The following is a 25,545-nucleotide window of genomic DNA, read 5'->3' on the forward strand; positions in this document are numbered from 1 at the left end:
CGACTCATTCACTCATACGGATTGCATGTGTGTCCCATGTAGGTTGTTCCTTCCCCCAGCTACATTTAATTTTTTTTTATGTCTACATGGCAATTTGTCCTTATAATTATTATTTTTTTTTTATTTTTTTTTTTTTTTTCTGTACCTTTTATAAAGGCCAGCCTATAACCTAATCGTAGCAACCGTGACCGTAGCAAAAAAATACGCATAAATGAAAAAAAAAAAAAAAAAAAAAAAAAAAGTAGCCATTTTGTGAGCACCTGTTGATAGGGGGAGGCAGGCTAACTAGGTTTACTAAGCCATCAACAAGTGCACCACTTCGAAGGGGGATAAATGAAAAGAAAGCGCAAGAGGATGGGTACTCCTGATCCACTATTCAGTTTTTGTTCACCATAAAAGGAAGGCATACCAGTTCAGGTAGTGCTGCCACGAAGTAATGACCGATGTAGCCGTATCTCGCTACTCCGATATATGGCAATATGGTGGGTATCCCTTTTACCGCATGTGGAGGCACTTCCACCTTGGTGGGCAATCTAGCGACCTCGTCGCCTTGACAGTTGAAACATGTTCCCCTCTTTTTTCTACAATTATATTTTTTCCGAATAAATGTAGCACAGTGGGGGTATTCCCCACCAGGGGGATACATCCATCAGTACCTTCAAATGACCCATGTAGAAACGGGGTGCTTAACATTCCCGAGTGCAAATTCATATGGACCAGCAGACCACACACATGGAGAAGATGGACGGCGAGAAAATGCACACACGCATACCTGCGTACGTGGATACATGTATACTTGTGCACCCTTTCCGTGTGGCAGCCTCCTTACCTTTGTCCGTCATATTTCCCCTCATATTGAACCATCTTATTGCAAAAAAAGTGGAGCGGGCATACATAAACATAATTGCCTCCGTGGGCACCTATACCTTGGACAATTTTATTTCGCCGTCCCTATGGTAGATTGCGCGTCATCATACCGTTATCATCCCGCCATCATCCCGTCATCATCCCGTCATCATCCCGTCATCATCCCGTCATCATCCCGTCATCATCCCGTCATCATCCCGTCATCATCCCGTCATCATCCCGTCATCATCCCGTCATCATCCCGTCATCATCCCGTCATCATCCCGTCATCATCCCGTCATCATCCCGTCATCATCCCGTTATCATCCCTCCATTATTTCTGCAGCCTCACTTTGTTTTCTACTCCTATCAACTTCTTCTTTTTTTTTTTTTTTTTTTTTTTTTTTTTTCCACTGGATTTGCCCCCCTCCCCTGGTCAAGCGGAGGGAGGTGTAGAAGTGGAACCCGCCTCGGAGAGCTCCATCTCACGGGGAAAGCTACCCTCTCTACAAGAAGGACTGGAAGGAAGCCAAGAAAGTGGCCGCCACGACAGTCAACAAAGAATCCAACAGGTCCATTTACAGTAAAAAGCAAGTGAAGTACCCTACACGTGATGATAACAAACATGGTGATAAAAACGAACGACTCTGGATACTTTCGCATCCTGGGGAATGTAAGGAACTACCCCACGAAGCCCGTCTTCAGGATCGAGGATATTTTCCCCTTCTGTGCCTGGATCAGCTTCCAGTGGTAGGTCCATGTGGAACAGTTCGAATGCAAAAATTATGAACAATACAAAGATATACCCCACACGGTGAACATACCTCATCCATAACAGTTTACCACTTGAACTATTGCACTTTCCTCCCCTTTTCATCGTCCCCATCGTAGGGAGCGAAACTTCAAGCCATTCGGATTCATCAAGCTCGTACATGGCAAATACCTGGCGTGCCCCCTCATCGTGTTTCTGTACCTCCTCATGTGCAAGTATGGCCCTACCAGAATGAAAAACAGAAAGGAATTCGATCTGCGGAGAGTGATCATCCTTTGGAACATCATCCTCTCCCTTTTCAACCTTATCGTCGTGGTGAAGCTAACCCCAGTTCTCCTCTATATTATTTTCAAATATACCTTCACGGGCTTGCTCATCATCCCACCTATATATACCTACGCCTTTGGCACCCCAGGTTTGTGGGTCTGTGTCTTTATTCTGTCAAAGTTCGTAGAGCTAGCAGACACACTATTCCTAATTTTGCGAAAAAAAAAAGTAACTCTCTTACACTGGTTCCATCACTCAACCGTCTTGCTCTACACGTGGCATACCTACCATGATGAAGTCCCAGCAGGATTTATTTTCATCATCATCAATGCATTTGTACATACCGTTATGTACAGCTACTATGCAATGAGCACGGTGTTTAAGAAGCCCTTATGTTGGAACATACTTGTTACCTTGTTGCAGATTTTCCAGATGGTCCTCGGGATCCTCCTCACACTCTACTGTCTCTACATAACGCATACATACAAATTCAATACCTACTGGGATCTCCGTTCTGTTCGAAAAATTCAACAAAAATTCTCCTTCGATTATGGACACTACGTATCCAGAACTAATGTTGCTTATGCCGTCCTCATGTACTTGTCGTACTTGTTACTCTTTGGTAAGTACTTCTACGACCGTTACATACGCGCGCCAACCAAGCAAGTCGGGAAGGAGAAGCCGACCTGAGGGGAGTTGCCACCATGGTTATTGCGCTAATCATAACATTCGTCGATCCCATGGTCGATGCGGAATAGCTAGTTTTTTTTTTTTTTTTTTTTGTTTTCGCAAAATCGTAACCTAAACGAAAAAAACATAAACTTACATTTTAACGGCGGAGTGATTGCTACACTGAGGAGAAGCTACTCCCCGGCAGTAACCCTTTACGGATAACACGTTGAAGGCACCGGGGGCAAGGGATGACAGCCCCCCCCTCCACGAATGCGCATCCTTCCTATGGAAAGAGTAATCCCGAAACCGTAGGCATGCACGTTACGTACAACATTCATCTGTTCCGAGGTGCACCACTGAGGGGGGGGGAGGAGTGCATCGATACATCGATGGGGTGGTAAACATAAAAAAAAAAAAAAAAAAAAAAAAAGGTAGGAAATTTCTTGTCAAAAAAGGCAAAGGGGGGAGGGACGACGTAAGGGGTGTACACTTGCATGAGGTAGGAACTCTCTCCTAACCAAGTTTGAAAGCAACTGTGCCTGTGTAGCGTTATATAATGTAAAAGGTAGCAGAACCCTTGGAAGATTGTTACATCTGTTCCTATCAGGGAAATATCAGTCGATCTTCCATTCCGTAGGAGAGAGGATGCTCACGCCAACGGCCAGCCACGCGGGACAGGGGAGTCCCGCCAATCCAACCAACAATGACAATAATGATAACCATGACAACCCCGCCAACGCGGCGAACCGAGAAGTTAAGGGCGAGTGGTTGGTGTATCCCCAAGCCAACTACGAGTTTAATATCGTAGAAAAACTGAAGAGCAAATTTATCATGGATACAGACAAAATCAAGAAACGAATAAACGCATACAACCAAGATGGAATCAGAAACTCAGCACTCGCCATTATCCTTTGTCACAGGTATGAGTATCCACACCTACTGTTGCTACAAAATATAGAAAGCCAAACGTACCACCTCCTAAGTGGAAAATACAAATCGTGGGAAAAGCCGAGGGAAGTATTAAAAAAAAAATTACAAAAATACGTAAACCAAATTAGGGATATGCATTTCGGGACTAGCCATTTTAATACGGAGGAGAAAGAAACCGAGGATCCCATCGAAATTGGAGAATTCCTGGGTGAGTGGTGGAAAACTCAATTCAACTCCGTCTACCTTCCATACTTACCTGCTCATATAACGAGACCGAAGGAATACATACGGTTATATCAAGTCACACTAACCTCCAGGTGCATTTTTCATTTGCCTCCTGGGTTTACTCTAAAGGCTTTGCCCCTCTTCGACCTGAGCACCTGTGGAGTGGCCATCGGCGGTCTGACAAGTGTTCTCTCCCGGTTTAAGCTCCACTGCATGGTGCCGGTAGAAGAGGAGGAGGAGGGAGGAGGAGGACAGGACGAATAGGAAGAAAAAAGCAGGAAGAAAAAACTGGAGAAAGAAAAATAGGAAAGTCCATTTCCTGGAGAACCACCAAAATGGTTCTATCCGAAAGGGGACCCAAACCGAGCCCAATGATGATAATACGCAAGGAGTTCCGAACTCCTAGCTTCTTTACTTTTTTATTATTTTTTCCTTTTCTCATCCAACGTGTTTGTTATGCTTACAATGCTTGGTGTGAGTTTAAAGAGTTTGTGAAGGCTCCCCTTCCTTGCGAAGAGGCATGTAGCCTTGCAAGGAGAAAAAGTCGTGCCACGCCAACACCATTTTCACCTGCACGGTTTCAGGCAAATCGGCGCGATGCCATCGGGGGAAAAAACGCGTCTGAAGCAGGCGAAGGTAATTCACGTTTATGCCTTCACAATTTGGACGGCCAATACGCTCACCTGCGCCCGCGAACAGATGGTCTCGCCACCGAGGCAAGTGGACGTGAAGACGAGAGATCTGTTCGTCACCTGGAAACTCTCCGTCGCGACAAAAACCTCGTCCGGTGCAAGATCCACACCTTTTATGATGGGAATGCCATTCACTTCTAGAAAGGCCTTCTGCTTATCAGGGGATGTTTTATTTCCCACTAGCACCTGCACAGAGTAGGTGCCATTTTCGTGCATCTGGAACTTCCAAAAGTTGGCTTGGCAATCCACTTCCGAAATACAATTTTGGCTAGCTGAAGCATGGGGAAATTGGATCCCACCGGAGTAAAGCCCATTGAATGGCGAATTGCCCTTCAGGAAAACAGACTCTGCTAACGGTGGAGAAGTAGAACTAACAGAAGAAGAAATTGCCTTCTTCCATCCGTAACTAATATTTCCGTAGTTAGTGAACTCTCTCCCTGAGTCAATTAGGAATTTATTCGGTGGATTAAAATGCTCATTTGACTTAAACACGACGGAATAGCTACTTGGGGTGGTTACTCTGTAGGAACCCTGTGAGCCCCCCTGAGTGGTGAACACACTGGACAACGAAAATGAAAAGTTGGAGTTAGAGCTCCGACTTAGAGAAATAACATTATTTTGTAACGTTCCCACGAAATTTGTTTGTCCACCAGTCACTACAATTAAGAAGCGGCAACTATTTTTCTCTCCCTTCTTGCATACCCCTGCGTGTATCGCCGCCTTACATATAGCGGAATCCGTAGAATACAATTCAGACCCATAGATAACTTCCTTATCGGAATTTTCCAAACAATTATCATGACAAATAGCTAATAGTTTATTACCCTTCATTAATGGAATAACATCTGGAAAACTATTCAACGTACTATCACACTGAGAAATATCAAGCACTGCATGGTGAATCATGTAGTCGTCTTCCAGGATATTGCATGTACTTCCGATAACTTCGAAAGAACCCCCTGTATTTTCATTTCCTCTTTCAAACATATCTCTCACTTCTATCCGGACAGATGTGGTAATTACTGGATGTTCTAATCGAGTCGTATTTTCCTCCATGCTGTGTGTGTGTAGAATCGGTAAGACCACCTCTTCATCATCATCGAAGTGGAGAGCCAATTCGGATGGCCAAGACAAAATATCATCCATCGGTTTAAACTTAAACTTATTAATCTGTACAGGCTTTTTAAAGTATATCTTAATAAACTGCCCTATAGATCCTTTGGAAGTTTTCCACGTGTGGTTCTTTTTATCCCTATGATATGTGCTCAATCCAGCTAGACAATCAAATTGGGGAGATAGACTGCTCGATGATGTACACTCCTTGAAGGCCTCATTCTGTGGGTTGGACAACACTTCCTCATCTCCAGTACATATCGTTGGTAGTATTTTCCTGTTTTCTGATATAATCCAAAAGGGAACTCCTACTAGAACATCTATTCTTAGGATCGCTTGATTCCTCAAAGGAATGAATTTCAGTTTGTAAATCTTCTTCTCCTTTGTTACACTGTGAACCAATTCTATTTTATCGTCCGTGTCAAATGCTTTCCATGTCGTTCCATCTTTGGATGGACTCAAGGGAAATACTTCTCCAACAGGTGCAGAGATGTACAAGTTACAACCCGTGTTCATAGATACGGAGAAGTGTGAAAATTGGAATCTAGAATTTGTTTTGAGTAGATGTAATCCCAGGTACTTGTTCGGTACACTGCTGATGACCCAGTTGTCGTCATCCATGAATACTTCCTCCTGTTTGTCCACTATTCCAACGTCGAATAGGTTTGCATCCAATGCGGAGAACCTCACGGGAGGGACCACATTATCTTGGAAGAGGTAGCTACTCTGAATGGGTTGTTTATCTATTCTACTGGACTGCCAGAGTAGTGTGAAAGAGGCCGATGCTGGTCTCTCCACATTTGGGGTTCCTTCTACAAGGGAAGACGATTCCTTTGTGGACACTCCAGGTCCATACATAAAATTACCATTCTCATACTTCAAGTGAGATGAGTGGGATACTTCCAAGATGAATCTACTTTTTTCTCCTCCGACGAGCTCTATCGGATTGGACACTTTCACTACGTTGCTCGGTTCGTCATTCATTTCTACCAACGTAGAGACTCCCCCATGGGGGTCCAATGAGGAATGATCTCCTCGACTGAATGTCTGTATCTCTTCCATTCCTGCTCCGCTCTTGTTCCTACCTGATTCCAAGAAACCATGTGTAAGGACCACTTTTCCGTTCAATAGTAGTCTAGCGTAACAATTCGTCTCAACTGTAAAAATATACATGCCACTGTGTGGTATCATTAGGTAACCCTCATACCGAATGGAGTATCTATACGGAGAGATCATGTCAGAAGGCCCTCTATTACTGTAGGAGAAGTTTATTTTCTTTTCCATTTTACTTTCCACAGGAATTCCTTCTAAGAAGGGGTTATTAAAGTAGGACACCTTGAGCCCATCACTATGCGGCTCCTTCTCATAACCATCAAAATTTTCACAGTTCTTTTCTACATCTATGAATCCATTATTTTCCCTCTTTATTTCAACTTGTACTTTATCGATTATATTTTTGGTTGCATCTAAATCCGTAGCGTTTTCTTCAATTTTCCTTAGTGATTCTACACCGGTCTGAACCCATTGCTTAATTTTTCCTATTTTAGAGGATATCAATTGGTGTTTCTCTCCACATACGGAGTCGTATTTTTGCAACATACTGTGCACTCGACTGTTCAACACGTGCAATCGTTCTTTCAATCTATCTGCTTCTATCGACTTGTCTTCGAACACCTTCTTCGCATGAAGCCTCACCTTGTCGTAATTCACTGCGTTCGCGCAGTAATCCCAATCACGAGACCCTTTTCCCAACAGTTGCACTTCCACGTAACACCACTCTCTTCCTGCGGGTTTTGGTTGTATGATGTACACAGTGTATATGTTGAGTGTAAAAAAAGAGAATACGTTCATAGGGTAAGAAGTAGCTCCTAAAAGGTAACTGCTCTTCCCATGCACAGTGAAGAGGGAGTCTATGTTGAACACGACCCACTGAATTGATTATTTCACTCTGCGCGAACCACTTGTGCCATCCGGAGAAGTTGCGCTCGTACAGTCTGTGTATGTCTGGTCATCGTGCAAGAAGGCGGTAGCGCATAGCCTCCCGTCCAGGGTTCTCCTATGCTGTTGTCTAAACTCTGTTATTTTTTCTAGTGCATTCGCCGGATCCCTAGCAAGGACCAAGATACTCTTCAACACCAAGCAACAAAGCAGGGACAAATGCGCTATCTTTGCCATTGATCCTCCTTTGGGGTACATGGAAAGCAATCACACCAGTGTCCTTTGCACTTGGCTGTTCGCAACGAGGTCTTACACGTGTAGTGCAGTTGCGTTGTAGTTAAAAAAAAAAAAAAAAAAAAAAAAAAAAAGTCGAAACGAGAACCTCAGCTTTGTAACGGTTCGTCGCAGGTTCTTTTTTCAAAGTGTGCGCAGCTCCTGGTTTTAACAAATCAGTTAGACAAAAAAAAAATTAAAAACAAACAAGCTCTATGGTACTTCAATTTGTAAAGGAACACCACATGAAAAACGCGAGTCTGACGTCGAGCGCCTGTCAGCGTGTGCAACTTTAACCAAAGCACCTGACCTTCCCTTTGAATATTTTTCCCTCTGCGCAATTGTTCACTTCCCGGATTGATGGCGACTGTACGTACATTCCAACATAGAAAAAAAAAAAAAAAAAAAAAAAATATATGAAATAAATAAAAGCAACATCTCAGAGGAGATCCTTCCCTCGCCACCAGTAGGGTCTTTTAGGGATCATTACTCCACTTCATATCGGCTCATGTCTACCCATCTCCAATGACACAAAAAAAAAAAAAGTCCGCTTCACTTGTAGAAACTTACTCGCCTTGTTCACCCCTCCCTTACGTCGCGGTGGGGGAGGTATTCGTGATGCATAAAAGTCGCTATTAATTTTTTATTCAAATTTTGTTTCTTTAAAAGCGAAGGGAGTATAATACTCCGTTGGGGAGGGGGAGTTAATTCTCACGCCGCGTCGGATCGAAAGAAAAAAAAAAAAAAAAAAATACTTCAGACAAGCAGGCTGTGTTGCATAAAACAACACAGATCCACAATACACGTAGCCACGGCGGGAAAAAAAAAAAAAAAAAAAAAAAAGAAGAAAAAAAGAAGAAAAAAAGAAGAAAAAAAGAAGAAAAAAAGAAGAAAAAAAGAAGAAAAAAGGAGGAAAAAAGGAGGAAAAAAGGAGGAAAAAAATCACGTACACACATATGGACACGCATGTAGCTATACAAATGTGCATGTCGCCAGGTGTGTTTTAAACTGCGGTGAAGTTAAATCAACCGCATGGATGAATAAAGCGATACATGGTGGGTGGGAAAGGAAGGCCACGATTTGCTGAGCATTGTGTCCTATTCATCAGCCCTTTAAAGCTGCGCTCTATGCGCGGAATGCAAGGAAAGAAGTTGGAACGCGGAAATCAGTCCAGGGCCTGAATTTTTTTTTTTTTTTTTTTTTTTTTTTTTTTTTTTTTTTTTTTACCCCCTTGTACACACCTTTATATGGGTTGTTCTTGAGGAGCGGAATCCTGGTCGAAGTTGAATACGGTCTTCACTTGGCCATCGTCGTAATACTTGGTGACTTCATAAGGCTTGAATTGCTCATCGGGGTCTCCACATTCGCATGGGTCGACTCTCGTAACGAAGGCATTGCACCATTCGGAGTTCCCTTCCCCCTTTACCCTTCGTCGAAATACATTCGGAGAGGTCTTTATGGGAATAGACTGAAACGCGCTGTTGTATGCGAAGAGAGCATTGGACACAGCTACCACTCCCGGATCAATTCCTTGTTCTACATCGTCTGCACTGTACGAAGGTCCATCTACAAAAACTAATGGGGAGTTGTTCAGTCCCTGGCCACATAAGCCAGTCCTCAGCATGCTTACATTACAACACTGATTTGGTGTGTACTGGGGTACCTCGTTTCCACCACTGCCTATGCTACTGACGCTGTGCACCATGTTCATGCTGAGTAAGGAGGATGGCCCACTGCCTACGCCCCCGTGTGCATAGGCATTTGTACCTATCGGTTCGGCTTCTAAAATATTTTCCTGTGATGTGGCCATTTTGGAAGTTGTACAATCGTGCGCAGTTTCTTGCAACTTCGGGATTATGTTCGTGGAGCAAGTCAGGCTATTCTTCGAGTCCACGTACTTGCTCGGTAGGACGACGCTTTTGCATGTGAGGATGTTAACTTCGGTCAGGTTTCCTCTCTGGTCGAACTTGTACCTCTTGGGAACTGTGGAGGAGAGCATCTAAGAAGAAGCGGCAGGCGGGTAGGCCGTGAAACGGTGAAACGGTTAAACGGTGAAGCAGTAAGGCGCTTTCACAGCTTAGCGTTTCTGCGGTTGCGCGAGGGGGACAAAAGGGGGGAGAACAACTAGCCAACCAGAAAACGAGCAGTTAAAAAAAAAAAAAAAAAAAAAAGGAAAGGAAAAAGAAACGGAAAAACACACTAAAATGTTTCACTTAAAGACGAATAACACAATGCCGATTAGAAGAACAAAAAATATATATATAAACGGCGAGGTAGTAAAAAAAAAAAAAAAAAAAAAAAAAAAAAAACAGAAAAAAAAAAAAAATAATAATAAAACACAGGTAAGCAATTCGCACAAATTACACGTTCAGGTGTGTGTGTGCGTGTGTGTTGCTGTTTCTACAACTGTGACCCCGAAGATTTGTTTTGTTTTGTTCTGTTTTTTTTTTTTTTTTTTTTTTTATGCCCTATTTTGTGTATATTGGTGGTGTTGTGTGAAAAAGCGCTGGGTGGTATAATAACAAAATAAGGTGATAGAACGAAGCAGAAGGAAAACAAACAAATCAGATGCCAAGTGTGAAATGCGGGGGTAATGTGGAAATTGTAAAACCTCACAACGGGGTTTTAATTTTTTTTTTTTTTTTTTTTTACAAACCTTGGAAGAGTAGTGCCAATAAAAAAAAAAAAAAAAAAAAAAAAACAGTTTGGCTGTTTGGCTGTTTGGCTGTTTGGCTATTTGGCTATTTGGCCATTTGACTATTTGACCGTTTGCCCGTTTGACTGCTTGATCGCGTTGCCGCTTGTAAGGGTGCAGGCTTCTCGAAGGGATGACACTACTGCAGGGAAAGAAGTGAACGCGGGAAAAGTGGCACATGAAGGGGGTGCGTGTGCGTGTGCATGTGCATGTATGTATAACACGCTATAATGGGTTGCCACCCTGATGAACTGACGTGGCTCCCATCGTTGTACCCTCGTCAAGGGAACCCCTCACGCACGACATATTTACCCGTGTAATAGCATGTAAAGTTGCTTAGTCGGTCCTCTTCAAACGGTAGCAGCCACTGTCCCTTTCGAACCTCACGAGGGGGGGGGTGCTAAATGGGAAATTCGGAACAACAGCTAACGGAAAAAAAAAAAAAAAAAAAAAAAAAAAAAAAAAAAAAAAAACATAATAAGTAGAGGAACGTGAAGAAAAAAAAAAAAAAACAAACACAAGTAGAAGACTGCGCAGATTGATCAACCCGTACGATGGTATACACCTCCTTCAATTGGTCGCTTAAACGATGAGCCAGTTCTCTAAGTCACTACCTCGCAATTGTCCAAACTGGAGAGGGATGAAATGATAAAACTGCTAATAAGGAGGAAGTTTGCTTGAATTTCACACACCAAGCAAATGCTTAAAAAAAAAAAAAAAAAAAAAAAAAAAAAAAAAACTCTGTTATTTTCCGCTGTACAATGCATTGAAAGCTTTCTACATTTTGAAATATGTATGAACCAAATGGGAAGGGTTCCCTACCGGTGAGCCATATAGAGAGGAATATTATGGACGCATGGGTAGTCACGTTGAATGCGTTACAGAGGTTTTAGTGGGCTCCAATTGGATTCCCTTCGAACGTTTTGGGCACCTCCTTTCCGCGTGTGCACGGTCCTTTAGCAAATGTGAGACATGAGAACTAGGGGCACGCGAACAGGCAGCTTATGTTGCGAGGCTTTGGCGGAGAATGTCAGATTTTCTTTTCTTTTTTTTTTTTTTTTTTTTTTTTTTTTTTTGCACGAAAGGAAGGAGTAGGACGAACATAAAGAGGACCACTCTTTGCAATTGCAGACGCTGCGAATTTGTGTGTGTGTGTGTGCCAGTTTTTACTTCGCATTTTTGTGTTCTTTTCCCCAGTCTGATTAAACAGCGGCCTGTAGCGAGAGGCTCATCCTCCTCCCCAAAATGCACAGATGGATGTCGTCAAAATGGTGAACCCCTTTTGGAGTTTCCCCCCCTCCAATGGGTGAAACCAATTTCACACAGTCACTACGGGTGGGTGCGCGAAGCTCGCATAAGTCACCACAATTAGTAACCTCACATCTGTGCACTCCCCTCAGAGGTACTACCACAACATCGTCAGTCGTCTCATTTACTTCCCATATGAAGCAGACAGATGCAAAACATAAATTAACACACGACATTTGTCCAATCTATAATGGATCATTGTGGCTTCACCACGACGTGCCACCTCCACTGCGTCATACTAATAGGTTCCTCTCGCGCAGAGTGGAACACGATGGATTTCAAAAAAGGGAAAAAGAAAGAATAAGCGCAAATAACAATAGAAATATCAGGATAAAAAAGTACGAAGGTACTCCCGTTCGTCATTTAAAATGAACGTTTCGGATGGAGGATTAAAATGGGGTTATTACATGGTTGGAAAAATAAAAAAAAATAAAAAAAAAAATAAAAAAAAAAAATAAAATAAATAAATCACACTAAACTAGGTTATGTTACGTTAAGCTAAACGCGCTGCGAAGAGGGGAGCTTCACCTTTTTGGTATTTTCTTCTTCTCCCCCCCCTCGGGGCGCCAAATAGAGACAACATACTCTTCAGAAGTACTCGTCCTTTTCCTGGTCAACAACTTCATCGGTCTTGGGGGGGTCCCGCGGGAGCAGAGCGATGATCTACAGGGAGGAAAAAAATGGAGGACCCAATATGTAGGTGTAAATATGAGGATGTGTTCATATGTACAGGGCGACGCAGCCTTCCGAAAGGAGCCTCCTTCCTCTCCCTCTTACGATGAGCTGAACTCCGGCGACGACTAATCCGACGGATACATTTGACAGGTGACTCTGCGGGGGGTAGAGCAACGATTAACGAAATGAACAAATGAATTAAAATAAGTTAATAAATGAATGAATAAAATGAAGGAAAAATAAAATATAAAAATGAAATATGACATTACATCCCCATCGTACGGTTAAAGAAAATGGAACAACTGCGCAAAACACAACGGGGACTTACCTTCCAGTGGAAATTGTAAAAAAAATGGTTAAAGGTTGTGTCTTTGCAAAGGCCCTGAAGAGGGTGGAAAAAATACAAACGGGAGGCTCATCAACCGATCCGTATACACACAAAGATGCATACCTCTGTGAGATCGCTTCGTCAGCTAAACCGATTAACTATCCACAAATTGAAAGGAAAAAAAGTGGCTTACCGGCACAAGAGACTGGGACCTGCTAAGGATGGAGTACTGAATGTACGGTGCGATGATGGTGTTCAAGCAAGCTGCGAAAAGGTGGGAAAAAAAAAAAAAAAAAAAAAAAAAAAAAAAATTGGTAGGAATAATCAAGTTGTGTTGGAGATAACGCACTTTTGATAAAAGCTGAAGTGGGTGTTCACTCGCTTGTCTCTTGGTCCCTCTGTGCACCTACTAGATAGGACCACCTTAATGGTGAGAACCTTTTCATATGAGCAGTTGTCAGAAAAGGCTCGGTACAGAAAGCAGTTAAGTATCTTCTCCATCGACTGTATGAGCAGGTAGCTGTTGAGTCCCTTGAAGAATCCCTTGACTCCGTCGTACACGTAGGTCAGGTGGACGATGGCTTTTAGGTCTGCGGCGAGAGGGCGGCAATGATGATCGATCAGTTGGATGATAATGATGATCGGCCAAATGGATGATAATGATGATCGGCCAAATGGATGATAATGATGATCGATCAGTTGGATGACAATGATGATCGATCAGTTGGATGACAATGATGATCGATCAACTGGGGGGGGGATGCCAAATTTGGAACCGCCCCAAGCTCAACAGTATTACTATTCATGAGTGACACAGAATTGTTCTGGAAGACGATCAACTTGGTCGAGATGTTCAGTAGGGGATAAGAGAGGATGCAGCTGAGGTATTCGTAGAAGCTGTGATAAAAGGACAGGTGGAAATATTTTTTTTTCTTTTTCTTCTTGACGGAGTCGTCATCATCCCTGACCATATCCATCTGCCGCACAACTTGGCAGTTGATCTCGTCCCCAATGAAGTTGATTGCATTTTCCCGATCGTCTTCACGACTATCATCGTCCACGAATCTGTGTTCGTAGCTGCGAGACGTCTTTCCGCTGTTGTATGGTCCCCTCTGTTTTTCTCTGCCTGTAGGAAGAAGGGGGTCGAAGCCGATTTGCATGTCAACACTACTTATCCAGATGTACCAGTCCACCTGGAACTTCTCACATGATCTTTTTTCCCTTCTCCTTACCCCTTCTACTCCTAATAACAAAATGTATCTTTTCAAGTAGGTAATAAATGGACTTCCTGCAGGATAAAAACAAAAAAAAAAAAAAAAAAAAAAAAAAAAGTGAAAAAAAGAAGTATATAAGGGAGTTCCTTTCCTCATTGAGCGTGTAAGTTTCAGCAGAACTTGCTCTTGGCGAATTTTACTTCGATATGATATGCGCCAGCATGGGTATTAACCCCCTGTATAATCCGCTTATTCCCTCATCGTAGTAAATCTGGGGGATGGGGAGAAAACATGACAGATGTGTAGTAGATGGGGAAGTGGGCAGAAAAGGTGAAGTACCTTATATGGGCAGACATGCATAAACACACACATACATGTGTTATGGATACACGTGTCGACATGCACCTTATCGTCCCACACTTGCCCCTGTTGCTTCAAACGACCATTCTTTGCAAAACCCAGAGGGGGCAAACAAAAAAAAGGAGTACCTGGTGCAAACTGTTGAAAATACATATGACATAAGTTTTTATATTTAAATTGTTGATGTTCACCAGAGGGCTATACGTGACATTCTTATCATAATTATTCAGATATTTGTAGAGGATGCTTCTGCACTGAATCTATGGGAAGACGGTGGGAGTGAGGAAAATAATGACACCATGGGGGAGGAGGAGCTTATAAACTTGGTACCGTTACGTTTCGGTTCACGGTGTTAGTCTCGGTCGCTGTGTCTTTGTCCAGGGGCCCAGCGGCCTGCACACTTTTTTCTTTTCTTTTTTTTTTTTTTTTTTTTTTTTTACATTATATAAAGGATACGAAACAAAATAGAAAGGAGAAAATCCTATCTCAAACTTTGGATTGACGTCATCTGCCAAATGGAAGGGGAAAGGGGGGGGGTTTCCTTTTTTTTGCGTTGTATCAAGTTGCGTTGCGATGCATTATGTTGTATTGCCCCCATGTTCGTGCGTTTCTTTCTTTTTCTTTTTTTTTTTTTTTCTCCTTTTGGGCGCTGCGAAGTAGACGCAGGAGAGATGCCTCCAAAATTACATTTCTCAATTAGCATTTTATAAAATGTTATCTCAATTTGTCGTCAGATTTCTTCCTTTTCGCTAGCTGCTGGACGGGCATACCACACACGGGGCGTTTTTTTTTTTTTTTTTTTTTTTTCCTTCAAAATGGACAGAAAAGTATGAACAGGCAAGGTGAAAAATTGAAAAAAAAAAAAAAAATATAAAAAAAAGAAGAGGCAACAGCAATGGCAACGGCAGCAAGAGCCGATGGAGGAAAATACTGTTGTGGAAAATGTATATTCCCCAAGGGGGGCAAACGCAGGGATGTATACCAAAAGGTGAAAGAAAGGCAAAGTGGCGGGGGCTACAGGAGGGAAATACAAGGAAAAGAAAAGCTTAGCCAAACATGTTCATGGTTTTTTTCCTTTCTGATGGTGTACATGTTGAGTAGTCAGATTTAGAGTTACAAGGAGTTTAATCAGCTTGAGCCGCTGACAAGTACAAGTCACGCAGGCAAGATTTTCAGGAAAATGAAACAAAGAAAAAAGAAAAAAAAAAAAAAAAAAAAACAGGCGAAGGGATGGTAAAGCGACAGCGAAAAGAATGAGAACAAGGAAAAACTAAAAGATAAAATTTTGTGCTTCGCAAATGCAGTCGAATTGTGCAGCCAAAAATGCACATCACAAGCGTGGCAGAAGAAGGAAGGGGAAAAAAAACCATCTCTAGCATTCGGTCCCGCCTCCCTCAAATAACGGGAAAAAAAAGAAAAAAAAAAAAAAAAAAAAAAAAAAAAAAAAACTCCATACTATGGCTCAGCTGTGCTACCCTTCTTGCCCCCGGCAACTCTGCAATTTGTTACCCCGAAGCAGGAGCATACAATGATTATCGTATGCCCTTGTGTTCCCATAGGACCAGCGCATAATCGGCCAATCTGCGCAAGCTATACTTTCTCATCTCATGGAAAGATAATAATACATCATTTTAAGCACAGATGAACTGAACGGGTTGGAAATTAACAGCCACGCGTTCTGCTCACTTTTGCAGTTTGAGGCTAGCCATTGGGGCTCCCTTTTGGAAATTATATTTTTTTTTTTTTTTTTTTTTTTTTTTTTTGTCGCCTCAAGTAGTTTTTTTTGTGCCACTTCGGGGGAATCATTTTGTGCCTTATCACTCTCTGCGCTTGAGGGACGCCATTTTATTTTCCCTACCGTTTTCTCTATTGCGTAATCGACTCTTTACTTCGTATAGTTCTTCTAGCGCCTGCTGGTCAGGGCAAGTAGGGACATGTGTACATGTGGCACATTTATATCTGTGTTCTCTTCCCCTAGTGGACTTGCGTAAAAGGGGAATCACTAAAGCAAAGAACTTTTTTAAACGCGGAACATCGACGTGAGTCTGTCCATACCCCACGGGTACACATATGCAGGACTAGCCCGGATATATAGGTCGGGAACCTATCGTCTGCAGGGACACGCGGAGCGTGGCACACGAGACATACATCAAACTCACCACACGCACGGCGTGACCAGGCAAGCCCAGCTAGCCATGAAACCATAAAGGAAAATGCAAATTATTCGCATCCTTCTGTTCAGTCTCCTCATAGTAGCATCTTTGCCCACGAGCAGCAGGAAGACCCCCCATACGAATCCTCAGAAGGAGGACCAAAGCGGAAAAAACGATAATAATGGTAGCCAAGCGGACACCTCCACGGGGGGGGGCAACCATAGTAAAAACGATGAGTGGGGTGGAAAGAAAGAAGAAGGGGGGAAATTAGAAAGAGTGGCCCGTGGGGGAGGGGAAGAAGAGGAAGATTCGTTAGGGCAATCGGAACAGTTAGACGATGGTACAGAGGGCCACCCCCCCGAAGGGAAGAAGAACAGCCACCACAACAAGGCCCAACAGAAGAACGGTCGCAGTGGTCACAGTGGTCACAGTGGTCACAGTGGTCGCAGTGGTCGCAGTGGTCGCAGTGGTCGCAGTGGTCGCAGTGGTCGCAGCAGAAGATATGAAAGTCGAAGCCAAAAGAAGACGGGGAGCAGTTCGAATGAAGGAAGTGTATTCGGAATCTTCCAAAGTCTCATAAACAGAGATAAGTCTGGGCACAACATTAATGTAAAGCAGGTGCCTTTTTATCGGGAAAAAGGTTACAATAAAGATGGAATATCAGATGAGAAAAAACTGGCTAGCCAATTTGTGAAGACTCTACAGAAGAGCGAAATGAATCAGACAGTTGAGGGTACCATACCCATTGGAAGCATGGACAAAGCGAAGGAGTGTAGATACAGCTATGCTCTCTTTGAACAAGGAGTGAAAAAGGAAATGGTACTCAACAGATCCTTGGAGGAGGAAGACATCGTCGAGGAAAGTACATCCGTGGAAGAAGAACAATCGTCAACTGGGAGTGGTCATCAGGGGGAAGAGGAAGAAAAGGTTGATGAAAGCGATGGCATTGGAAATGACACTGGGGAGGAGGCCGAAGGAGGGGGCACGCGCGACTTCCTAAACTTTGAGAAGGAATTCATGAAAAGGGAAGAAGAGGCCGAACAGGATGGGGAGAAGGAAGCCAGCATGCCCAGCTACAACGAAGGCAGTGCGAAGGGGAAAGCGGGAGATGACACCGCGGGGGGAGCGATAGGGATGAAAAAAGGTCCAAGTCAGAAGGAGCAAAATAAGAAGAGGAACTCAGTAACTCAGACGGGTGATAATGCAACTAGTGGTTTTAAGAGCGGTGAGGGTGAATATGATTACACGATGAGGAGCATTCCTACGGAACAGATGGACGAACAGGACGTACTACTAATAAACAAGCCAGAAGCAATAAAGTATTTCTTCGAGGTATTGACAGAGGTATTCGCCATTATCAAGCTGGGGGTGATTCATCGATTCACCCACGTTGTTATTCCCATAAAAGATGTAATCGTGTCGAAGACACTACGTCAAATAGAGGTGGTCCTAATGACCATGTTATCTGTGCACAGACTTGGAAGTCACAAGTACAGAAATACATATGGACTTGGCATCATCACACTTCTTCTGTACCTGTTGATATACCTCATCAAGAGATACATATATAAGGGGGAAAGCAAAAGGAGAGAAGAGAAATGCGGCTCTAAGGCAGATGATATATATGTAGTGAATCTTTTAAGAAGAATACTATACTTGGTGGAGAAAAAGAAGACCGCGAACAATTCGGAAGAAGGGGTTCTTAACGATGTTCTTTACAACACGGAGACCTTACTAGCCACAACCAATATCACAAACAAAGAGAACAAACAGATCTACACAGACATGATAGCTAGCATTAACAACCTTGGTATATTTACATACGTTTCAACGCAGGCTTTAAAAAGTATTAACCACAAATCTGATTTGTTAATAAATGGGTTCAGTGGAGGGAAATCTCTCAGAGCGGGAGAAGAGGAGGGCATGTTAGATGTGGACATGGACCTCGATATGGACCTAGATGTGAATGCCCTGGATGGTAGTGCGTTGGGTGGTAGTGCGTTGGATGGTAGTGCATTGGGTGGTAGTGCATTGGGTGGTAGTGCGCAAGGTGGTAGTGTGTTAGGTGGAAGTACACTTGGTGTTAATTTAGGAGGGGGCATGGGGGCTGCTTTAAGAAAAAGGGTCTTTCCCAACGTTGTGGGGATGGGTCTACCGAACGGTATAGGAACTGTCTTACCAAGTGGCATAGAGCCTCCGCTCCCAGCAGAAGTAGGTGGTAACATGATGGACGACATTTACAACGTAAACAATATGCAAAATAATTTTGGCGACGACTCCATGTATGGAGAGAGCATCATGAGGAATAAAATCCCATACAACATGTTCCAACAACATAATGATACGTTCCAGGAGGAAGACCTACGAGCATACAAGAACGGCAATTCCAATTACGGTTTCGTTAGAGAAGGTCATGGTGCAAATAGTGGAGGTAACTTCCCATACAAGACTTTGAAGGCTGGAGGGGGGGTGACTCATTTTTCTGAATTCGATCCCCCCCAGGAGTATCCAAAACAGGAGGATAATTTTCTTAAGGAAGACATGAACAGTAGAAACAGCATTTCCCATGTGTCGAAATCGTCCAATCCAATGAACCCGCAGGAGATGATTAATGAGGATGGAGAGAAAAGGAGTGATGGTAAACAGAGAGGAGTGGATCCTCCTGCGATGATGTACATGTCCAGCGAGCATCTCCCCGACGCTCTGAAGGGAGCGCATAATGGGGCTCCACAAAATACCCTTCAAAGTGGCCAACATAACACTCCACCCAAATCCCCCCAAAATCCCCCCCCCTCTGTCCAACCTCCTACACATGTTCCCCCTGCACATGTTCCCCTTCCACCCATGTTCCCCTTTGTCCATGATATAAATAACTCTCACATGAACCGCAAGGGAGACGTGCATACAAAGAACTACGCCGATGAGGTCGGTCCCTCGAAGAAAACGTCTACCGGGTTGAATGTTAGCCCTCCAGAGAAAAACACCGACTCAGGGGATAGCCTCTTCCATGTACATGGAAAGCTAAACATGATGAATGCTACCCCCCCGGGGGAAACTATCTCCAGTGTGGTAAGTTTTTTCAACAGGAAGTGAAACAGTGTGTGGGGCCCCTTTTGCTCCCCACTTCATCCAATTTTTTGCTTTCATCGTTTCCCACCCCGTTTATGTGCTCCACCCCGCAGAGCAACCCCCCCAAGAAAAAGGACGAATTGCCAGGCCCGCAGGCAGCCTTTTTTGATGACCCCCAAAGTGGAGCGGCCTCCCCGCCAAAGAAAGACTCCCTCCAGAATTACGCACCTCGTAAGGATTCCAGCCCCGCCTGCAAGAAGAAGCTTCTTCCGCGGAGTAGTACGGGTCTTCCGCGGAGCAGTACGGGTCTTCCGCGGAGTAGTACGGGTCTTCTGCGTCATCCGATTGATCATCTTGAACTATATCGTTATCCTCTTCATCCTGTCGGTTCTCCTCTCACCCCCCTTGCAGCCCCCCTCGCGTACATGCCACCAACCCATGAAGTACTGGAAGGAGCGCCCAACCGGAATCAGAAGTACTTAACACAGAGAAAGTAAGTGTCCGAAATGTAGAGCACCTTTACAATACACTATTGGGATGCACACATGAACCACATTTTTTTTTTTTTTTTTTTTTTATTTTCCCCTTTTAGGGAGAGGCAAAAAATCGTAGCAACGAAGTCTCCCTTTAATTAACTGAGGAAAGATCCTTTTGCCCGTGACGCAAAGGATCTTTTTTTTTTTTTTTTTTTTTTTCACCACTTTGGGGAACACTCTGTTAACATAAAAACCTATGTGCAGCGCACAGAGCGTATCATGTGTGTTGACTTTTGAAGGAATTACGACGGGGTGGACATGAGTCGTAGGCACATGCGCGTGTAGTGAATGAGGAGACGACTTTCTCTCTTCCTGTACTTGTATGACCCCCGACTGTCATATCAATTTTTTTTTTTTTTTTTTTTTTTTTTTTCTATTTTCACCTGAACGGTTCATACAGTTAGCTATTTTTTATTATTTATTATTATTTTTTTTTTTTCGTTTCTCAACTAATCAATACATAACTGTTTTCTTTTTTTTTTATAATTTCGCAAAAAGAATATATTTTTGTAAATTGTGAATACTCGCAGGGGAGTTTGTCGTTAGCCGTTCGTTGCTTCGCCGATTGGGCATTTCTCCGGCACACCGCACGGCCCAAAATGGGCCGATTGACTAGCCCATAATTACACCCTGCCAAACGTAAAGGCAGCGAAAAAAAAAATGTTGCTATCATTGGCCAGACGATGCTGCAGGTACGTGAGGACTGTTGCGAAATGCTCAATGCGCAGTGACCATGGAAGTAGCAAGCCCCTCTTTGCTTTCTATTGTAGTACTTTCCATAGCGAAGCCACGAAGGACGGGAAGGGTACAAAACCCTACTTCGACTATGATGAGGACTGCAAGTTGCTGGAGAGGCTTCAAAGGGAAGAACTGGATGTGGACGACCAGAGGGACGCTTTGAAGATTAAGAAGGTGCTCAGAAGAGGGTGCAGCTGTACAGCTGCGGAGTACTATGCCTCCTTGTTGGAGTGTGCTTTTTCGTTGTTCATATGTGTTGGCGTGGCCAGGACTTCACCCCGCTAATTTGTTTTCCCTCCCAACCCCATCTACAGAAGTACCTAAAACTGCTCCAAATGTACCACCCAGACACATACATAAATGAGAAGAACGAACAAAGAAAAAAGCAGAAGGAAGAAATATTTCTGCAAATTTATAGGCACTACAAGAATTTCACCCAGCAGTATGATCACCTGTACAAGTCAGATTTCACTGATGAATCTGTGTTGGAAAGTGAACAGGAGAGAGGTTAAAAAGAGGGCAATTTGTCGGGTGTGTGTGTGTGGGGTCTCTGAGCATGTTGGTCATCTTACCCCTTTGGTGCCTTCTTTGTGTATCCCTTTTGTTGTGACTTCTTCATACGTGCTTCCTGTTTCTTCCTCCTTTTTTTTTTTTTTTTTTTTTTTTTTTCTCACTTGTTCATACATACTGATTATCACTTCTTCCCCTTAACCTTCGAAGATGAAAGACTCGAGCGGTACAAGCGCTACTCTGAAGGGAAGAGGAACGACATGTCTCACTTTCACAAGAACGTGGAGATCTACATACTAGTCATCATTTTAGTGACCTTTGGAGGGGTCCTCCTAGTGTGTGTCTACCTACCCTTTGACGTGAATACCTTGAGGGAAGAGTGAGTAAAGAAGTGGGGTACAATTGTCCACTTCCGGCGAATTGTTCCGTTCTCCTGTCCATTCCGTTTAGTTTTCCCATTTTGCTCAGTTTGCCTAATGCGACATCCCCCCCTCCCTCAGGCTATGCGACATCGCGGACAGCGGAGAAAGCGCCCAGGTGGTCCCCTGCTTTTACAACCCTGTCATGAAGCGATACGAGTATCTGTCTCCAGGATATTCCCCCCCGCACCCGCACCAGTTGTACTACGTAAGGAGAATGAGTTGGATGGTTACAGAGGGTTGAGACTTTTTCATGCTAGGACCGATCCTCCGCTGGAGTAAATCCACGGAGGAACTCGAAAGAAAGAAAAAAGGACAACATAAAGAACATGTACAAGTGATGTTACTTTTTTTTTTTTTTTTTTTTTTTTCCATTTTCACCTGAACGGTTCATACAGCTAGCCATTTATTTTTGTATATTTATATATATATATTTTTTCCCCTCGTCTGTCCCCTTTGCAGTTTTACAAAAATAACTTCCCAGAGCTCTTCGTGGACGATGATCTGTTGAAGCTAAGTCGTTTCGAAGTTGTCCAGGTAAGTTAGAGGGAGAGCGTTTTGGAAAGTGTACGTGCCCCCCGCTGGCAGGCCGCATCATTCCTGCTTACTGTAGCCATATTCTGTTACGGCCACACATAGTCTCAGTTATATTTATGTGGACAAATTTTTATTGCGTCTTGTTGCCGTTTAACTCACAGTTGCCAAAAAATCGAGCGAAGAAATGCAGACTAGTGTGCGACATGAAGACAAGCGAACTAATTTTTTTAAAAAAAACAAAACAAGCAGGGTGAAAGAGGTGAAAAGAAAAATAAAAAAAACAATGATGTCGAAAACTTACAAAAATAAAAAATAAAACGCGGATTGGTGATTAGTATGTATGTACACGTGAAGAAATGGGAAGAGAGAAAAAAAAAAAAAAATTTTTATGTGAACTCTATAAAGGGTCAATTCAAATTGTGTACATTATATATAATGCTGTGCCCTTGGGTCATGTTTTTCTAATTCGATATGAAGTCTCAACGTGGAAAGAAAATGCAATAATCAAACAGTATCTTCCATGATTGGGGAGAGGGAGGAGATAGAATGTGACACTCCCCTGTCTTCCCCCCCCTAACTTGAAAGAGCTCATATACGTTCGTGTGTGTTTTCCCATTATTCGGAGAGATGCGTCATATGCACCGTTTGGGTAAAGATTGATTTGCGCGTTTCTCTTTTATATGCGAACAGGTGAGACCCTGTGGTATGTTCGTTCCTCGCAGGTGCGTCTCGTCCGTGCAACATATGTAGTAGTTGTACAATGTGCCTCTCTTCCTCCGTGCATTCATCACATTTCGGATGCTAATCATTCCGCGTTTTCCGTCGGCGCGGTCTCCTCATGAACGTGTTCAGTCGCAGCTTCGTTCGCATTTCCATTCGTGTCGTGGTTTACCTCCTCCGTGACAGCCGAGTCTCCATTGTCGTCAGGTGTCACTACATCATCTCCACTAAGATTCCCCGCCGCAGAGGCCTCTGCAACATTGCTAGCTCCAGCATCGTCCGGGTTGTCTTCATTTAAAGTGTTAGCATTATCTGCCACTTCGTTTGCCGCTGTCTCATCTGCATTTGTGTCTTGCGTTGCATCATTAACATCGTTCGTCTCGTTCGTTTCGTTCGTGTTGTTGGCTTCGTTTGTATCCGCAACAGCTCCTTCATTCGAAGCGACTGCATTGTGGTTATCATCATTTTCATTCGCTGGAACATGCGCATCTGAATTTTCGGGTTCTGCCTGAACATGAGCATTTACTGCTCCTTCACCACCTTTAGAATCCACTTCTTCTTCCACGCGGGCTTTCTTATTCTTTGGAACGTCAGTTACGATGTCATCTACTTTTTCTTCTATTTCCGTGTTCACCACGTCTTTGCCATTTTCGTCCGTCACAACCAGGTCGGGAATCTTCGCCTGGTGTTTCTCTCCTACGTTGATTTTGCCATCAACTTTAGACATATACTTTCTTTTCGCCATTGTACAAGTAAAGGGTCTATGTGCGAGCAGAGTTCTCTTAACAGAAGAGGTGCTATGTAGTTAACTTGGTATGTAGTAAATACTGGTATGTGTTTAACTTGGTATGTGGTTGCTAGGTGGTGGCAATGTCCCGCCGCTTATTCGCGCTGAGAAAAAAGGAGGTTCGAACAAAGGATGGGTGAGTTAAGAAACGTTTTACAGTTAGGAACGTACGGGTGGATACAAAACAATAGGCGGTCAGTTAAATTTTTATGTACCCTGTAAAATTAAGTCTCCTTAAATTTGAAGGGATCAGAATGAACGGTTGTTGCCGTTTGCGTTACAGTTCCTATTGTTGGGTTGTTACTCGGATGGAGAAACGATTGAGATTTTAAAAAAAAAAAGCCTAGTTCAGGTTTAAAATGAAAAGATTTTTAAAAAATTAAAATATTAAAATATTAAAATATTAAAAGATTAAAAGATTAAAAAACGGAAAGCGATAAAAAAGTTAACTGTAAGAGTTGTAACGTTTGATCGAGAAAAATAGTCTGTTGAAAAATATGGTTACCAAAAAATGGTCTGAGAAAAGATGACCTCTTTAAAAAAAAAAAAAAAAAAAATTTAATTTTTGAAAAAATAAAAATAAAAACCAAGTTTATTATGCCGTTGAAAGCGGAAGTGCGACGCAAAGAACGACAAGTTTTTTTTTTTTTTTTTTTTATTATCGTCAAAACTGAATTGACTGATTTGGCCGACTGACTAACCAAACCAATGGGACGGACCGATCGACTTTTTCATTGAATTTGCATTCTGTTCGTTCGCTACTGAGGCGCACGCAACTTTCTTTCCTTGAGCTAATTTTTTCGTTCCAAGTTTGATTTATTTTTTGCAGTCGCGATACAACCATTTTTTTTTTTTTTGTTGTTGTTGTTGCCACTTTGCAGCCTTTCAGGTGCCACCCATTTCTGCATGCTTTTTTTTTTTTTTTTTTTTTTTTTTTTTTGGCGCCTTTTGGAACAGGTCGTGGTGGTGTTGGTTGGTCCATGCCGTGGGACTGCATGCAAAAAAAAAAAAAAAAAAAAAAAAAAAAGGCTACCAGAACGACGCAAAAAATGCTGTCATTCGTTTGTCCCGAGGTGGCAAAAGAGGCGCATCCTTCTAACTCCAAATGGGGGCACAGTTCTTACGTAGCGCGCACTAATGCAAACATGTACATGTAGATGCATGCTAACACGAAATATTATTACTACAGTTACTACTATATACATGCAGCGCAGGCATCAAGCCGCCAAGCGAAAAAATAAAAAAATATATCCCCATCCAAGTTTTACTTCGTAAAAGGCATCCAACAGGTAGCTTCGCTATAAATGGAGCCCCCAAAAGACCACACTGTCCTAGGCAACATATTTCTTTTTGAAGCAAGAGGGCGGGGGGGTAGCGCAACGATTAACGAAATGAATAAATGAATTAAAATAAGTTAATAAATGAATGAATAAAATGAAGGAAAAATAAAATATAAAAAAGAAATAATAAAGAAAGAAAAAAAAAAAAATTCTATGGTTGCAGTAGAGTTATGCGAAATTTCGGGTATATTATACGGCAACGCCCTTTGGCCTTTTTTTTTTTTTTTTTTCTTTGTCACAAAATCGGGGTTCGGGATCGAGATTTGCTGCCCCACTATTCATGCGTATGAATGTGTGTTGAGACAGCGACATACCTTTCCTTGGCTCCACATTTTTCGCACCGGAGAGGAGATAGGCGCAGTATTTGCTCCAAATGTTTCTCGCTGAGGAATTCCTTCTTTCCCCCCCATGACAATAAATGGTGAATA

The 25,545-nt window shown here is 42.9% G+C and overlaps 8 protein-coding genes across 8 annotated transcripts; 4 read left to right on the forward strand and 4 right to left on the reverse strand.

The window, feature by feature from the left end:
• Positions 1-1,459: 1,459 nt before the first annotated feature.
• Positions 1,460-2,575, forward strand: PKNH_0204500 (integral membrane protein, GNS1/SUR4 family, putative; the record flags this gene model as incomplete). The annotated part of the gene is made up of 2 exons (XM_002257680.1): positions 1,460-1,596; positions 1,738-2,575. The coding sequence occupies 2 exons, from the start codon at positions 1,460-1,462 to the stop codon at positions 2,573-2,575; spliced, it is 975 nt and encodes a 324-aa protein (XP_002257716.1).
• Positions 2,576-3,202: 627 nt separating this feature from the next.
• PKNH_0204600 (cleavage and polyadenylation specificity factor subunit 5, putative) lies at positions 3,203-3,976 on the forward strand (the record flags this gene model as incomplete). The annotated part of the gene is made up of 1 exon (XM_002257681.1): positions 3,203-3,976. The coding sequence occupies one exon, from the start codon at positions 3,203-3,205 to the stop codon at positions 3,974-3,976; it is 774 nt and encodes a 257-aa protein (XP_002257717.1).
• Positions 3,977-4,359: 383 nt separating this feature from the next.
• On the reverse strand, positions 4,360-7,692 carry PKNH_0204700 (LCCL domain-containing protein, putative; the record flags this gene model as incomplete). Its single annotated transcript, XM_002257682.1, has 2 exons — positions 4,360-7,301; positions 7,476-7,692. The coding sequence occupies 2 exons, from the start codon at positions 7,690-7,692 to the stop codon at positions 4,360-4,362; spliced, it is 3,159 nt and encodes a 1,052-aa protein (XP_002257718.1).
• Positions 7,693-8,971: 1,279 nt separating this feature from the next.
• On the reverse strand, positions 8,972-9,727 carry PKNH_0204800 (uncharacterized protein; the record flags this gene model as incomplete). The annotated part of the gene is made up of 1 exon (XM_002257683.1): positions 8,972-9,727. The coding sequence occupies one exon, from the start codon at positions 9,725-9,727 to the stop codon at positions 8,972-8,974; it is 756 nt and encodes a 251-aa protein (XP_002257719.1).
• A 2,592-nt stretch (positions 9,728-12,319) lies between these two features.
• PKNH_0204900 (mitochondrial carrier protein, putative) lies at positions 12,320-15,011 on the reverse strand (the record flags this gene model as incomplete). Its single annotated transcript, XM_002257684.1, has 11 exons — positions 12,320-12,394; positions 12,509-12,562; positions 12,735-12,788; positions 12,928-12,998; positions 13,145-13,324; positions 13,534-13,860; positions 13,967-14,022; positions 14,149-14,219; positions 14,437-14,568; positions 14,749-14,816; positions 14,996-15,011. The coding sequence occupies 11 exons, from the start codon at positions 15,009-15,011 to the stop codon at positions 12,320-12,322; spliced, it is 1,104 nt and encodes a 367-aa protein (XP_002257720.1).
• A 1,510-nt stretch (positions 15,012-16,521) lies between these two features.
• PKNH_0205000 (secreted ookinete protein, putative) lies at positions 16,522-20,165 on the forward strand (the record flags this gene model as incomplete). The annotated part of the gene is made up of 4 exons (XM_002257685.1): positions 16,522-19,530; positions 19,644-19,761; positions 19,942-20,023; positions 20,123-20,165. 4 exons carry the CDS (start codon positions 16,522-16,524, stop codon positions 20,163-20,165), a joined length of 3,252 nt encoding a protein of 1,083 aa, XP_002257721.1.
• Positions 20,166-20,726: 561 nt separating this feature from the next.
• Positions 20,727-22,524, forward strand: PKNH_0205100 (uncharacterized protein; the record flags this gene model as incomplete). The annotated part of the gene is made up of 6 exons (XM_002257686.1): positions 20,727-20,978; positions 21,119-21,311; positions 21,525-21,693; positions 21,815-21,941; positions 22,196-22,270; positions 22,432-22,524. The coding sequence occupies 6 exons, from the start codon at positions 20,727-20,729 to the stop codon at positions 22,522-22,524; spliced, it is 909 nt and encodes a 302-aa protein (XP_002257722.1).
• Positions 22,525-23,075: 551 nt separating this feature from the next.
• On the reverse strand, positions 23,076-23,735 carry PKNH_0205200 (conserved Plasmodium protein, unknown function; the record flags this gene model as incomplete). Its single annotated transcript, XM_002257687.1, has 1 exon — positions 23,076-23,735. The coding sequence occupies one exon, from the start codon at positions 23,733-23,735 to the stop codon at positions 23,076-23,078; it is 660 nt and encodes a 219-aa protein (XP_002257723.1).
• Between the last annotated feature and the right edge of the window lie 1,810 nt (positions 23,736-25,545).

This window comes from Plasmodium knowlesi (genome assembly GCF_000006355.2).
Source record: "Plasmodium knowlesi strain H genome assembly, chromosome: 2".
NCBI lineage: Eukaryota > Apicomplexa > Aconoidasida > Haemosporida > Plasmodiidae > Plasmodium > Plasmodium knowlesi.